Genomic DNA, 15,278 nt, shown 5'->3' on the forward strand with positions numbered 1-15,278 from the left:
TCTCACCTCCGACATCCTTGTGGTGTCACAAGGACAAACATTCAGCATCGAAGGATGGAGGGGAACATAAGACTTCTTTTGTTTCTAAGAGGGTGAATGGCTGCAGTACCCTTACTGTTCCTCTCTCAGTTCAGGTGTCCTTTCACAGAAGCAAAGGGACACTTTGTGATTCATTCATTTGTGGTTTAGGGTGTCAGGGTTTTTTCCTAAGACTGGTGAAATGTCAGAACCAAACTCCAAGTTACACAGATGTAACAACCGTATGTTTTTGTGAGCTGTCCCTCACCAAAAGTAGCCAAACTACCACTAGTTTGGTTAAGGAGTCAAGTCACACCCACTGAGAAGAAGCATCATGTTAAGAAATATTTGTATCAGTTAGGCTGCACTGATGTTGTGAAATCCACTTTTCAGCTGAAGTATGCAATTGTAAAAAGCCCAGCTCTTTTTCTGGGAATAGTTTTACTTCCTAAGGAGTAGTTGGTGTTAGTAATTTTCCATTACTCAGTGGTAGTGAGTGATTACTCAACGCTGACCATGAAGAGACAGACCAGTCGTGCCTAAATCCTACAACACACAAAGAAAAACACCCTGAAAAATGCAACCTTTTATGTGGTGCTGCTGTCTTAAATTCGTGATTCGGGTTACCAGATCTACCCTGAGGTCCAGGTAAGCCAACAAATCTGAAAGTGTGTACAAACTTGATTTATATAAAAGTTACACTAAAGAGTACATCCGCACTTGCAGTCACAAGGAAATTGCAATATTGGTTTAAGAATCTATCTGTGAACACGCCTGCAAACTCTGCAGTAGCTGCTGGTTTCTTCTGAAGAGCTCCAAGAAGTAAAACCAATAGATTAGTATTGGTGCCATAAGGCAGTAATGAAAACAATGGTTTTATTTACGTTGTGACACTTAACACTGGTTTCCAATAGAATAATTACATTTGCGAGGTGGCATCATAATTAACACCACAAAAAAAGCATATTACAGAAACAAAGAGTTCTGGTAAGAGTTACAGCTTTAACATGAGAGTGGAAAAAATATCTGCAGTTTCCATGAACTGTGTACAACTTGGTGTGAAAGAAACTTTAAGAACAGAAAAAAAAGACTTTATAGACAGAGTTAAGGCTCTTATTTGCAAGTTATCTTCCTATTGGAAGCATATTGAAAATGCTCTCTCTAAACAGGATGCAGCTTGAGGACTCAAACCTGTGCAAGAAGCTTCACAATTATGATGCTGTGGAGCTCACTGTCCACATTAGTAAGGGCTGTATATCTTTTGTTTCTTCTTTATACCACTCTGTACTGTACAAATGAACCTTTACCATATGCACCTAAAGATTAAGATGTACATGCAAGCTAAATCCCCATCAATGTAAAAAAAAAAAAGGCATTTCTTCTCTTGTCCCTTTGGCAGGGAACTATAACTGATATTTCCCAAGTAGAGGGAAATCAGACATCCCTTTGGAAAAAAAGCTATATAGAGTATCTGTAACTACTTGCCTGGTTTAGCTTTTAAAATACATGAAGGTGTAAGCCTGGAGAAAACCAAGTAAACCTGCCTTTCAGTTAAAAGCAGTGTCAGGGACATCAGGTTTGCACTCCTGGTGAGGAAGATGAAACAGCAGAACAGAATTTTTGCCAGCACCAAGGAGAATGAAGAGAACAAAGCCTTTAAAAAAACCCCAAACTAAAACAAGTTTCAAAATGGCATCAAACTAGAACCTAGGGGTTTGGTGGCATGGAAAAAGGGAAATCACTCAGCTCAAAATCATCTGACTGATGAAAGGGCCTACTATACATTCTGAGGTTAATTTAAAACCATCTTCATGCATTTATGTACTGTACCTCCCTCAAAGCTACACACTCATTTCATTCGGGACTTTGGAAGCCATTACAGGAAAGGTCTTTATTGGAAGTTAGCAAAGTTTGGTTGTTTGTTAAACAAAATGCTTTCTAGACCTTGTAGGGTACAGAGAAGCCCCACTGAGCACCAAAATGGTCTTGGACACAGAAGGCAGGGCGTGGGTAAGGAGGACAGGACATTAGCTTGGATAAGAGCTGGTGCTGCTGGATTTTACCTTAACTGCAGGTACAAAGTACCCACGTGTACTTATCACCAAGTACAGGTACTGTGTTGTACAGCCTCACAGAACAGATCTGTGTTCCCCACACACATTGATCACCCCCGACCCACTCACACCCCTCTGAAAGCGACGTGACTTTGCCGAGCAGGACCTCAGTGCCTGGCGCGGGGTCTGAAACAGCTCAGTGCAGACACCACTCTGAACACTGCAAACTGCTATGGAAAGGGAGCAAACTTAAGAGTTTTGAAATCCTATTCTTGTGAGCCAAATTTAAAGCTCAAATAAATTACTTGAGGAGTCAGAAGTATCTAAATGCTTGCTCTTAACCCCTGTTTATTCTATAGAAGTGCCTGTGTTTGATACGAGAAGAAATAGCATTATCCATCTTGAAAAATTAGCATCACCACACTGGCCTGAATCAAGAGTTCAACTCTTTCTTGTGAAAAGATGCTATTAACCCTGATTCAGGACCTTAGAAGATTAAATAACCCACAGCTGACTAACTACCTTGTTACCTACTAAGGAGAGGAAACAGTTGGGAAAGGCACACTACAACACCCAGTTAGCACAACTCACAGGTATCTTTGGCAATGCATCCATTCTAATGAATTATTCCTGTATAATTCTTCCAAAGGACAGCATCCTATCACCTTATTCACTCTCAATCTCTCTGGGACTTCAGGAAAGCTCACACCTGAGAATGCATATAACTGTAAAATAACTTTCATTCCTTTATTCAAACTTCACATATACAGTGGAGAAAAAGACATTTTAAAATAGATCCATATAATTATATGGATTTTTGCAACATATCAAATTCAGATCAAAATTAAGATATACACTGTATTCCATAACCAAGCTAAAGCTTAAGTGTATTACTTTGTTTGTGTAATAAACCCCAGGAACTACTCTGAATACCGGAACATTCACCAGTCAAATTTCACCCAGTGGGAAGTTGCTTACAGCAATTTGGAGGTGCAGAATCCCTCTTTATGGGGGCTATATAATCACACTGTAAACAAAGTATTTGAATTAGGCAGTTTCCCTTCTAGTCTTCCAAAAAACCTTCATTTATAAAAGCAGTTGCTGTAAGTTGCAATGGACATAGGAAGATACAGACCAGTGGTTTTCAGTATGGGGGTTGCCAACCCCAAATGAGTAGATCAACAGCAGTTATCTTTAATAAAGAACAGCCAGAGCCTAAGCTCAGCACATCTTCACAGTCCTGATGTGGATTTCCTTGTGGCTGGGTGTTTTTCCTCAGGTGCTAGTAGCACAAGCACTGTTCATGCAACTGGAAAGAACCAAACGTCTGAAATGAGCCAGAAGAGTGACAGTGGATGTGGTTTTAAGAGAAAAGCTGGAGGAAACTTCCATGTTGTCACAATAAGCCAAAGAGAGCTCCACAAAACAGCCAGTCCCGATGGAAGAGATAATGACAGTGAAATGCAAAGATCAAGTCAGCCGTTTCCAGTGTCAAAACATTCCCTCCACCAGATGTTAGTACTGCTTTAGTCAGAAACTAACAACCGATTCCAAACACCGCTCTTAAGAAATAACACAGCTCTTGTTCTAAAGACTGGGAAAGTGCAGGCAGTAACATACTGAAATCTAGATTAACAGGTCAACACTTTACAAAAAGGTCGTAGGACTTAAATAATCCCTTTTTAAATTGCTTAACACATCTGATAAATAGCTCACATGTCAATCTGATATTATGCTGTACCGTTTGGCTCTTGAATCCCAAACCTTTCGATAAGAGACACCACATCTAGAACACTCTCAAATAAATAGTGAAAAACCGAAAGACAGTGAGTGTTTCAAAGCAAGAGTAACAGTACATCACGCAAGATAATCAGCATTATACATACAGGGAATGCCATTCTGGTTGAACAGATTATGAAGCAGTATTCTTCATGAAATACTAGGCACAAGAATAAATCAATCAGACAGTGTTTGCTGCCTAATGGACAAGTCTAAAATTAACATTCTTGGCAATACAACATTGTAACTGATATGCTTCTCAACATTTAAGAGCCTTAATTGCAAAAAACATGAAGCGATGTTTATATTTGTGTCTTTGACAAGCAGTTACAGTTCTGGACAGATTTCTTCTATGCTGTGTGCTCTACTTTCCAGCTGGTCACGAGTAACATGTGCTGTGTAAGAAAGATTACAAAAAAACCAGATAATTCTTCACACTCATTGGATATTTTCAAAACACACATAAATACCCTCCTGAAATCATCTTTGCTTCTCCAAAGGTTAAATTTGCCATCTTAGCAATGTATTAGCTTTTAGTCTAAGAGTGCAGAAACTTAAAGTAGTTATTTTACCCTCACGCTCTGAAAAGGTGGCCAACACCACTGCTCAGCACACCGAGCACCACCCCTGGAACTGGGAGGATTTAACCCAGGAGTTAAGACCTAACACATGAAGTTCCTGAACATCAGCAAACACAGTACTTTCCATGTCAAATTTCAATTCAGTGAGACACTTGAAATAAAACCCCCCAACTTTATACATGAAGGAGCACAGTCTGTTGTGTTTTCAGGAAGTTGTTAATTCATGGTTTTGAGCCAAAGCACAGCAACAAATTGGAGAAAACTCCTTATTAGTGCTTTTTACACAAAAAAAGTCCACTCTCTCTATATATATGTATGTGCCTAAAAATTAGTGGCAGAAGAGAAAGATCAAAGAATACCACATCAAAATAATCTCTTTAAAAGACCAGTTAAGCTTGGGCATGAGTTAGGTTTGGTAATGTGCAGTTTAACAAGCAAATAGCATAGTTAACCAGCAGAACCAATTGCTGTGTGCTCCCAGCCTTCTCACTTAAATCATCTTTAGGGCGATGCTTGCCCTGGTTAAGAAAACACAGCGTATTCTGTATCTACCAAAGGCCAAAGGGCACACCCAGTCAGGGACAGCTCAGCTGATGGGCATTCTCTCAGCAAGGTTAGCACAGCTAAATGAACCAGAGAGAGAGAACAATAGTCTTACTGCTTGTCAATTAAACTGCTACAGACAATACCCTCTACCTGATACTTTTCTGCAGCAGAAGTAAAGACAGGTCTGCAGGGCAATCATCATGCTTAAATTTACCTACATCAAGAATATTCCCTTCAGGGATTTCAAAGAGAACTTCTAAAGGAAAGGTTTTTATGGAGAAGAACAAAGGTCACTTCTGCTGGCAAAGTCTATTTATGTTGTTCATGGAGTCATAAACAGGGAGTAGCCAGAGAAGCTGAAATGTTGAAACAAGCAAACACAGAATCATAGTATGGTTTGGGTTGGAAGGAACATTAAAGGTCATCTAGTTCCAGCCTCTGTGCCACGCACAGTCTATTGCGACTTCAACTTTCTTTTCCACAAAAAATCTTGGCTGCTAGAATCCATATGAATAGGATAAGGTACAGCTACTTGAGGCAAGCAAGGAATGACCCCATCCATTTAGAACACTCAGCAGCCACAATGGAGACGGGCAAAAATACACGAAGAGTTCTCACCATCACTGACTGGACTGGCCATCTTCATTTCGATCGGCAAGAAATCTCAGTCTGTAACCAAGAAGCGCAACTTGGATTAGTGAACCTGGGAGTGTCTGACAGGAGCCTTCTTAAAAACCTGCCCTAAGACTTTAGCCCCTTCTTCAAAAGGGGAGTGTAGAGATTAGAAGAGTTAGTTTTACTCAAATACAAACCAGACAGGATTAGAGGGTAAAAAAGAACATCAGATGAGGCACAGAACCTTTTAGGGATCTTCATAGACAAAAAAAAACTTCCAAGTGAGAAAAGGGTCTCAAATTGCCTAAAAGACAACCCAGGAGCCAGTGGAGCCCTAAAGTTACAACAGACCACTAGGAAATGCCTCTTATGTCACGTCTTTACCTGCAATAATCATCAGTACTACAGAAGTCATGTTATTGTGTTGGAATAAAAAGACACTGCATTGCAGCTCCCACTCACGTAGACTGACAGGCGTAACTGGGGAGTGGAAGCCACATCACCTCACCATCTCCACAACTTCCCAAGAACTCAAGTCAAGTGGAAGGATTTATCAAAATGTAGCTACAATACAACACCAGAAAACCCAAGACATTTCCTTTGCAATTAAAAGCAAGTGTCAGGGCTGTTAGTCAGTGAAGCCAATACAAGCCATTGCAAAAATCAGCTCCTGCATCACTCAACCCCTCCTTTCCTATACAAAAGCACTTTAAAACATAATTTGAAGTCAAAGAGCTCTTTGAAAGCTACCCAGGTGAATAATCTTTCTATACTCTTACAATACTAACAAGGCAATCTCAGGAACATGAATATTAATAGCATTTTGATCTACTTCCACAAAGGAAACAATCAAATTGAAATACTGTTTTAAATACTCAAGTGCTTAATGTGACCAAAAGCACAGCATGACCAAAAGCAGAGATGGGCAAAAAACCCAAGTAGCAACTGTTAAAACCATCTATTTGAGAAATGTTCCGTGGCTCTAATTGACATTTATGAATAAGAAAATTCTTCTGTGCTCTCAGAATACAGATGAGAGAGAAACAGATGTAATCTCAAAAAAGTTATTTCAGTAAAACTTTGACATTAACACAGCTATGTTGCTGAACATTTATCGCAATGTAGGAATGTCTGAGGACATTCAGTTCACCAGCTGCTACAGAAGTGAGACCAGTACTGAACCTCAGAAGAACTGATCCAAGGACAGAGACCAAAAGCTGTGAGAGTTGATACAGAGATTAGGACATAATGAAACATCAAGGTTTAAGCAGAATGATAGAAAAGTGAAGAATTGAGAACTACATCAGGTTAATGGAAAGTATTTCTATATGTTATGGTGTAGAGGTGAACCAGTTAGTTAATGGGTTGATAAACTGGCAGACAGTTTATAAGCCATGAGCAGTCTAAAATTGATAATTACCAGTTGTGGCTCTGAAGCTGGTTATGAGGAAGGTGGAATGGACTTCAACAATAGAGATGGAAAAATGCTGCAAAGGTGTGCCTTCTTTCCAGTGGCGAATGCAGCTGGGGAGCGGAGTTGCCTCTGTTTTACAGCAGAGTGCAGAGAGATGGCAGCTTCAAGCCATGGAGAAAGGTCATACGGTTGCCTATGGGAGCCCTCCTTTCCCCTGGAGAGTGAAGTTCTAGTAATTAGCCATTATAAGGCATATGTTAAGTTACTGGATTAAGTCAGTCCAGTAATGGGTCTCAGACATGAACCAAATGACCCTTTCAGAGCAATTGTGAAGGCATTAGTCCCCCTGTAATAAATGATGGGACTAAAATGTGCAATCCACAGAACTTAAACATGCAACTTTGCATATCATCTTTTTATTGTGTGGAGTTTAAATGAATTTTAGAAGAGGTCCTAGTTCACATGGTTGTGAAAAGCACACGTGAACCAAGTTAAACCCATGCAGCATCTTCCCAAGTCTGCAGACCATGCTAACATCTCATAGCTTTGCCACCCGCAGATGAATGAGGCTTACAGACTTCACAGCCCATCAGCAACAGATGTCTGGTTTTTTAATGTCAAAAACTTGTTCAAAGTGCTGTTACACACACAGGTGGGAAGTGAACTGTAATTATTCACCAGAAGACCACCACAAAAATCTAAGACTTTTATTATACAGTTTACCCTTTTCACCCAGAGAGCAGCTTAAAGATGAAAGAGAAGATGTCAGCCTCTATAGTTTTATAAGTTTCCTGTGAAGAGACAGCCCTGAAGCAGGTTTCAGAAACAGCTCCAACCTAAAAGTCTCAGACTTTCTTCCAGTAGCTGCACTAAAAGCAAAGCTGAGAGTCTTATCCCATACTATAGAAATAAACATTACTGCTCAAGGACAAGTCTGTACTGAAGGCCTAACACCAGTTTTACATTAGAGTTTTCTTCCTTAGGAAGTTAAGATACAGTTGTCTCAGTGGAGAGGAAACATTCATGGTTGTTTCCCGTTGCTGGCTCTAGGATGGATTGGGAGCAGAATGGGAACTGACCCACAACAAAAAGCCAGGCTCTCCTGTGTGGCCACAGCTTTTAATGCTGGGTACAAGACAGCTTTTCCCTTAAAAAGGATGCTGGCAACTTCTCTGCCCAAAGTCAGTTATGTTGGGGAAACAGTAGGAAGCAGAGATGTTTGCTTTTCTGTTTTGTCACAACAAACAAAAGCCTATGTGCTATTTATCAACACTGGTGGTTTGTGTTCCATGCTACAGATCTACCTCTCAAGACAGTGTGCAGCACTGCTCACCGTTTCCCAACAGCTCAAAGGGACACCAGTACTTACACGTGCTTTTTAATTAATCAGTAGCTCACCATGTACAGCAGCTTCTGTACTCATTGTTTCCTCATCTGCAGCATCAGACATCTCTTCATCCTCATCATCATCATCCTCCTCCTCACCATGTAGTTCTTTTGCAATGAGCTGTCTTGCCAGTTTGATGTTTCTTCCTTCATTGTAGTGCATTTTTCTCTTCATTTCAAACTGTTTCTTTTTCTCTGTGAACAAACAAATGCAAATATTTATTTCTTCCCTTAAAAAGAAAAATTAACCTATTTCTTCTTCAAAGAGGCACTCACTGCTTCCTAGATCAAATTTGTTCCTACCTTGAAAATACATTATTTAGTAAATCACTGATTTAAAATTATTTTCTTCAAGCAGTGGAGTGTTCTTATATTGAGTCTGACTCACAAAAAGGATAGTAATTGATGGACTGGAATGCCTGAAGCACTTTAAAAAGAACCTGTTTGCAAGTAAGAGCAAGTCTGAACCAAGAGAAGCATCTGGTAGCAGCACACAAAATTCCAAAGTTTCACAAGCCTTGTTTCTAAGTAAACTTAGGGACAAACTGAGACATACTGGTGGGACAGAAGATGAACTTGTGCAGATGTGGCCTGACTCCTGGCTAGCTACCAAAGGTCAGTTATGAGAGATATATTTACCACATGTAGAAGAAAATATTTTCCACTTTCCCCATGGCCTGAAGCCTAACTCTGCTCCATATACTAAACATTAGCAGGTCTGGCAATAATGCATTATAATTAAAATAAACTTTGCTTATTGGCAGCCCAAACACTGTTAGTTTCTGTTCTTACTTCAGAATAGCAGGGTTACATGCTTAAAGTTGGGACCAGGAAATCTGAGAAGCACCAGCTAGATAATGCAAGACTGAAACCTCAGAAGTGTTGTTTGACTGTTCCCTCAAAACACTCCAGTTCAAGTTAACACAAAACAACATCTCTATTAAAGGTGCTATTTGCTTTGGAATAACTGTAGATTTCCTACTGGATACACCTACTAGTTGCTTTGAAGACAACAGAAATAGCATCTGTATGTTTGAAAGCAATTAGTAGCATCTTAATTGCAGTGGTACTCATTGAATTAAGCCTACCTGAAATATGTCCATATTAAGAACTACTCCCTCACCCCCAAACCAAAAGAACTTAACTGAGGACTCTAGATTTTTTTAGCAGGAATTCTTGCAGCTGAAGCTTGTATACAAGAAGGAATCCAGCAACAGCAAATTCCTGTTTATATGTAGATCCCAAACCAAACAGTCCTGATTAGAAACAAACAGCATATTTATTCAAAGACTATTTATCTTCATTTTCAAATCACAACATTTTTCTAATAGTACTTTTTCTTCCCAAACATTTCTAACTGAAAATCTGAAACTATTTGGTAGGAAAAAAAAAATCAAAGCAAAACACAGGAAACATCTTATGCCTACCTCGTTCCTCAGGTGTTAATTCTTCATCCTCTTCCTCCTCCTCACTGCTTTCCTCTTGCCTTGCTATGATCTTGGGTCCTTTACCTTCAGCTGCAGCTGCCAGTCTACATAAATCATGCAATACAAAATGCTGAAACAGCAAGTTTTTCACTATTTCAAATACATGGCATTTCAGAACACTCATACACACTGCTTTGTTCATTATTTTTGCATATTTTCATGTAGTAACAACCTGCAATTTTACTAGTGGCGCCATCAAACACTGAAAAGCAGTTAATTTGACAACAGCAAAAATGAAACTTCTGGAGAAACCAGCAACAGCTTTCCATAAAGAAAATGTACCCCAGGAAAGAGCAGATTATCATAACATTTAGTCAATGTTTTCTATGACAATACTTACTTTTTACTCAGCACGTCTGCTTTTAAGGGCTCATTTGCTTCTGAATCACTCACTGGATCCTCATCATCTTCTCCTACCATGCTTGGAGAGAAAACAAAAAGTAGCTTCTTTTAGTAATTTGCTGCTTAAAGTTTGCTGAGAAAACAGTCAAAACCTTCAATTAAAAGACTTCTTTAGTACTTTAAAAGCTTTCCAAATCTACTTTAAATAATGATATGACAACATTAGATTCTAGCACTGAAAAAAATAAAATCAATACAAGTCAGACTTATTTATTCCATTCAAAGCCTAAAGCCTGCTAGACATAAACCTTCTAAAATTGACTTTGCTCTTTTAGATAGTTCTCCTCAGTAGCTATAAGCTTTATTTAGCAGCTTTGTAAATCTGAATACATTGCATACATTCAGTAGGCCTGCACAGTCACAGATAATCAGCCATAATAAATATTACATCACCCCCAAGGTCAATTTTGCTGTAAAACTATGACGTCACCTGGCTGCATTCAGGAGTTTAGCAAGCATACCTGTGATAAGGAGTACTTGGTTCATCTATTTTCATCAAGCCATAATCTTTGCCTGCAGGGTGGTATGTAGCTATGATGTTCATTTCATCCCACTTCTGGGACTTTTTACTGAAATAAGAAAACAAAGTTAAATTTTCTTATATTCTAAAAACATTTAGTGCTGTTTGACCACAGAAAGAATGTTTAAAACATTTTTTGATCTTTACTACATCCTAAGTGCAAAGAATATTGTTGTGACACACAGACATATTCAAAGTATGACTAATAAATACTGTTCTATAGATACTTATGTCATGACGAATTATCAGTGCAACTTAATTTCCCTAATAAGTCATAATAGCCAGATAAACTCAGTGATCTATAAATGTATTCTTGTTCATATAATCCAGAAACTACTGGTCTTGTTCAATCACTGTCTTGTGAACTGCTGGATTTTACAGTAACTTGTAACAAAGCACTCTTATTACACCCCACAAGACCTCAGCAGAACCCAATACCTTCCAGCTCACCTCTGCTCAGGGAGCTGCTATGATTATTACCAAACCTGTTACATAAACAACACCAACCAGCAAATCCCCCCCTGCAGTAAAATAAGCAGCACAGAACAAGCTGGTTATTAATACTGCTCTTGTAATTCTAAATTGGAATCATAAGCCAACTGATTCACTGCTGTAATTAAGCTGAGGGAGTTTCACATTTTACACAGACAAGCACCAGTGATGTTATATTATTTAGAATTTCCTCACTCAACCAGAAAATGTACCATTTTATGTGTATTTGGAGAAACAAAAGCTCACCCACACTGACTGCTCACTGACAAAACATATAAGCCACAAGGAAAGCAACTGTCTCGTGGCCAGAGGAAGAGCCATCCCTCCACTGATCTAAAAGCCACAAAAATGTTAAATGAACAAAAACCACCATGTTCCACATTTTCTCTACAAAAGGTTATTGCAAGCTTCGTATAAGGTGGTCTTTCCCTTAGCTTAAGCCAAAAATCTAACTTTAGACTAGTAAAATAATTTCACAATTTAGTATTACTTTATGAATTAACATATTCCTGTTGAAAATTATTAGTTAAGGAAGCAAATGTTACAGGACTTCATGAGTTTTGTAGGGTTTTTGTTTGGTTTGGTGTGGTTGGTTTTTTTTGGGGGGGAGGGACAGTTGGCTGGAAGACTTCCACTTAACTACTCTAAGTTTAAACAGAGTGTTCCAATAACAAACTCGAAAAATATATTCAATCTCAATAACACAAATAGTCTTGAGCAGAATGCTCTCTGTAAAACAAAAACTGATAAGCACAAACTAAAATTTTACATTTACGGGAGCACTGCGTAATGCAGTGTGGGAGGAAAAAAACTGAGGAGAAAAAAAATAGATGCTGAATCCCACATGCCACAGACTTACACTCCAAAAGAATACAAATTGAGTGATCTTAATCCCCTCAGCATACAGTAACCGATGAAAAGCTCTCATGTTTGAGGCTTCAGGTCTATTTAATCATTTTGTGCAGCCTAAGCGGACAACACGTGAGCCCGATCGCGGCTCTGGCAGGGCCAGGAGTCATGAGCTTCCTGATGACAAAGCAGCAGCTCTGGTCTAGGAACGCCAGTCATTCAAACCTTTCTATTTAGGAGCCGAAAAATCACCAGTTAAACATCAGCCTGAAGTTCACCTACGACTAAGATGATCACCCGGTTGCACAGTGAGGGTTTTCATGAGCCACGGCAGTTGGCCAAGGGTACACGGCCCCTGTGAACAGACAGAGCTCAGCTGAGCAGGAAGTATGACAGATGGGAGCAACTCCCAGCACAGCCTTTGTGTTCATTTGCCCAGAGTCCATCAAGGTTTATTGCCTGGGCTCACAACTCAATACCCAACAACAACATTGGCAATCTTGGAACAATCCCTTTGTATTCGCTGCTTCGAAATCAGACAGCCTACAGCGAGCAAGGCAGTGACTCACAAATAAAAGAGTGAAGAAGTTCATAGTGGTTTAGTTTTTCACACTCATTTCTTTAAACTCAGATTCCAACATTAAAAGCCTTGGCTGTGGAACACCTCCCAAAGCACAACTTAAAGTTCAGCTAGGGACAAAAGAAATCATTAGTGGCAAAGAGACAAACATGTCATTTCTTCACTGCATGTAAAAAGCCATCACAGGAGAGTGACTAAGTGCTCTAAAAACCCACATCTCCCTTGTTTGTCCCCAATTTTGCATGCTTAGGCATGTCTGCACAGTGTAACACTCATGACAGAGCTCAGGACTATGACAGGGAAATGCCTCCTGACACCCCTTCAGATACGGAAACAGGAAATCTAATCTTCCTTAGGAAAATCACATTTGCAAAATCTCAGAAGTGCTCATTTGTATTTTCTCACATCTTTAAAAATACACAATAATTTCATTTGACACCACACCCTGGACTGGCAAGAAGTCTCAGCAGCAGTGTTACTCAAGGAACACCTCACTCCTCGCTCCTACCATAGCAGGCTCATCTCTTCCAGCACAGTGCTTGAAACACACACTCACACGCTGTTTAGAAAACATCAGATCCCATCGCTCAAAGGCTCCTACAGGGGCCTGGAGGCAAAAAGTATTGCACATGAGAAATGCCAAGAACATATCTACCATTAAACCACGATCTCAGATCTCAGGATGCAGTTCCAGGGGTGTCCCAATTTCTCAAGCTTCCATCTTGCATCATATTTTCATTAAGGAAGTTTTCCAAAGAATGTTACCATCACTGACAGTGCAAGGTCAAGAATGATGCAAGCCCATGAGAGCTCTACTGAACATGGATCTTTAAAAGATGACAGCTGACACAATGAGCTCTTTCATCTCCAGTTATTTTTAAAAGATATTCAGAACTGAATTTCAATACTGGAAATACGCAGAGAGGCTGCTGACAGAGGTACATGAAGAAAAAAGATACCTGAATTTATTAAATAATTTTTAATCTGCAAGGAAAATCACAGCTGTACTATTTATCATTTTTAAAAACAGTAACACTGATATGATGATGCTTGCCAATCAAAAATAATAACTGCACACAAGCCAGCTTTAAATACACTGTACTGATCTTTCCTGGAAATCTCCTACTGCAGCCTGCCAGGTTTAGCCAATATCCTTTAGCTTGCAAGGCAATTTCAGAAATAATCTAATTGACTTTATTGACTCACATTGGTAAACAGGAAATAGAAGCTGGACTCCTGCCCACTAACTGCTTCCCAAGAAATTACTGTGTGCAATAACCAGTACACCAGATGCTCATCACTTCATACTCCAATTCCTGCTCATTCAACATGGTACAAAAGAAACTGTAGAAAATTAAACAGAGGCTACCAATAGCTGTACTTCATGTCTGGTGTGGTACTGAACACCATGTGCTACATAACAGTAAAACTAAAGAACGGGAAAAGAAAAAAAAAAGAAAAGAAAAAACCCTGCATGTCCATTTTATTCTAATCATTATTTCTCTCCTTGCAATATGGAGTTAGGTCCCACATAAAGAAAAATGTCAAAAGCAATTTTACAAACAGAGTTCAGGTCAAACCTTGCTCACCATAACGTGACGGAGTCTCAGAGCAACATTAGGAGGCACATGCTGAGTGCATCAGGAAAAGTGCAGGAATTCTCACTGCTCAAGGACAGGTGCTGGCCGGCTAAAGACCACTTCTTGCATATTTGGACTAACTCAGCACGTTACAATTAAACCAAGATTTTCATGTCAGTCAGATCACAAACCACACGGCCTGTGCACATTCTCAAGTGTGAGATCTCTACGTATGATTCAATACATCTTGATGACACTTCAGCCCAGGAGAGGTCCCCTCCCCAGGGACACGCTTCTGGTTACACGAGCTGCCTTTGAGAAGGCTGAGAGTAAATCTCACACGGCAAAGCGCTACTTCCCAAAGCGCGAACTACCCTCGTTGCATCTGTAAAGCCCTCTGTGAGCTGCCACACCGGCAGGGAAGTGCCACTCCTTGGCAGGAGCCACGGGCACAGCTACCGCCCGCCTCCGCCCAGGAGCACAGCCCGGCATCCCTCCGCTCCCAGCGGTACTCCAGCCCCGGCAGGTGCTCCCACTGCCGAAGGAGCCGAGCTCCCGAGCCGCCGCAGCACGGGGGGCACCCCCTGATACCCCTGGCATCACCCGGGCACGGGCAGCGCAGAGCCCCGGCTGGAGACGCCCTCGGCTGACCCCGCTCCGCGGGACCCCGGACGAGCGGGACGGCCGGAGGGAGGGAGAGAGGGATGGAGGGAGGCCCCGCGGGGACCCGCCGCCGCCGCCGCCCCCCACCGCCGGGGCCTCACCCGTGCTCGTCCTCGTCGCAGGCCGGGTTGGCCCGCCGCGCTCCAAGGGCCGCTCCCGCCGACGTTGCCTTGCTGCCGCTCTTCTTCAGGATGCCTTTGATGGGCCCGCGGCCTGCGGCGGCCGGTACGGAGGGTACCGAGGGCACGGAGGGCGCCTCCATGGCCGCGCCGCCCGCCCGGTCCCGCCCGCTCGGTGCCGCCGCCGCCCCGG

The 15,278-nt window shown here is 41.0% G+C and overlaps 1 protein-coding gene across 5 annotated transcripts; it reads right to left on the reverse strand.

Annotated features, from left to right (window-relative positions):
• Positions 1-880: 880 nt before the first annotated feature.
• PPP1R2 (protein phosphatase 1 regulatory inhibitor subunit 2) lies at positions 881-15,264 on the reverse strand. Of its 5 annotated transcripts, XR_003528782.1 has the most exons (8): positions 15,068-15,264; positions 10,744-10,851; positions 10,221-10,301; positions 9,821-9,924; positions 8,406-8,588; positions 7,014-7,221; positions 5,597-5,647; positions 881-4,246 (listed from the first exon to the last, which is right to left on the reverse strand). XR_003528782.1 is itself a non-coding variant. In XM_027650548.1 (7 exons), exons 1-6 carry the CDS (start codon positions 15,226-15,228, stop codon positions 5,643-5,645), a joined length of 642 nt encoding a protein of 213 aa, XP_027506349.1. In that variant the 5' UTR covers positions 15,229-15,261; the 3' UTR covers positions 881-4,246; positions 5,597-5,642. The 5 variants fall into 5 exon arrangements, 3 of the variants coding, with proteins under 3 accessions (XP_027506349.1, XP_027506347.1, XP_027506348.1); XR_003528783.1 differs by lacking the exon at positions 7,014-7,221 and having other exon boundaries at positions 8,377-8,588; positions 15,068-15,263; XM_027650548.1 differs by lacking the exon at positions 7,014-7,221 and having other exon boundaries at positions 15,068-15,261.
• Between the last annotated feature and the right edge of the window lie 14 nt (positions 15,265-15,278).

Source organism: Corapipo altera, unplaced genomic scaffold (genome assembly GCF_003945725.1).
Source record: "Corapipo altera isolate COAL_440 unplaced genomic scaffold, ASM394572v1 54, whole genome shotgun sequence".
Classification (NCBI taxonomy): Eukaryota; Metazoa; Chordata; class Aves; order Passeriformes; family Pipridae; genus Corapipo; species Corapipo altera.

Coding starts and splice junctions, on each gene's coding strand:
- PPP1R2 (XM_027650546.1), bottom strand. CDS start 15,228: ATGGAGGCGCCCTCCGTGCCCTCGGTACCCTCCGTACCGGCCGCCGCA. Junction 9,925..10,220: donor GCAGACGTGCTGAGTAAAAA/GTAAGTATTGTC, acceptor TGATTTATGTAG/ACTGGCAGCTGCAGCTGAAG. Junction 4,247..8,405: donor TACAGAAGCTGCTGTACATG/GTGAGCTACTGA, acceptor TTTCTTACACAG/CACATGTTACTCGTGACCAG.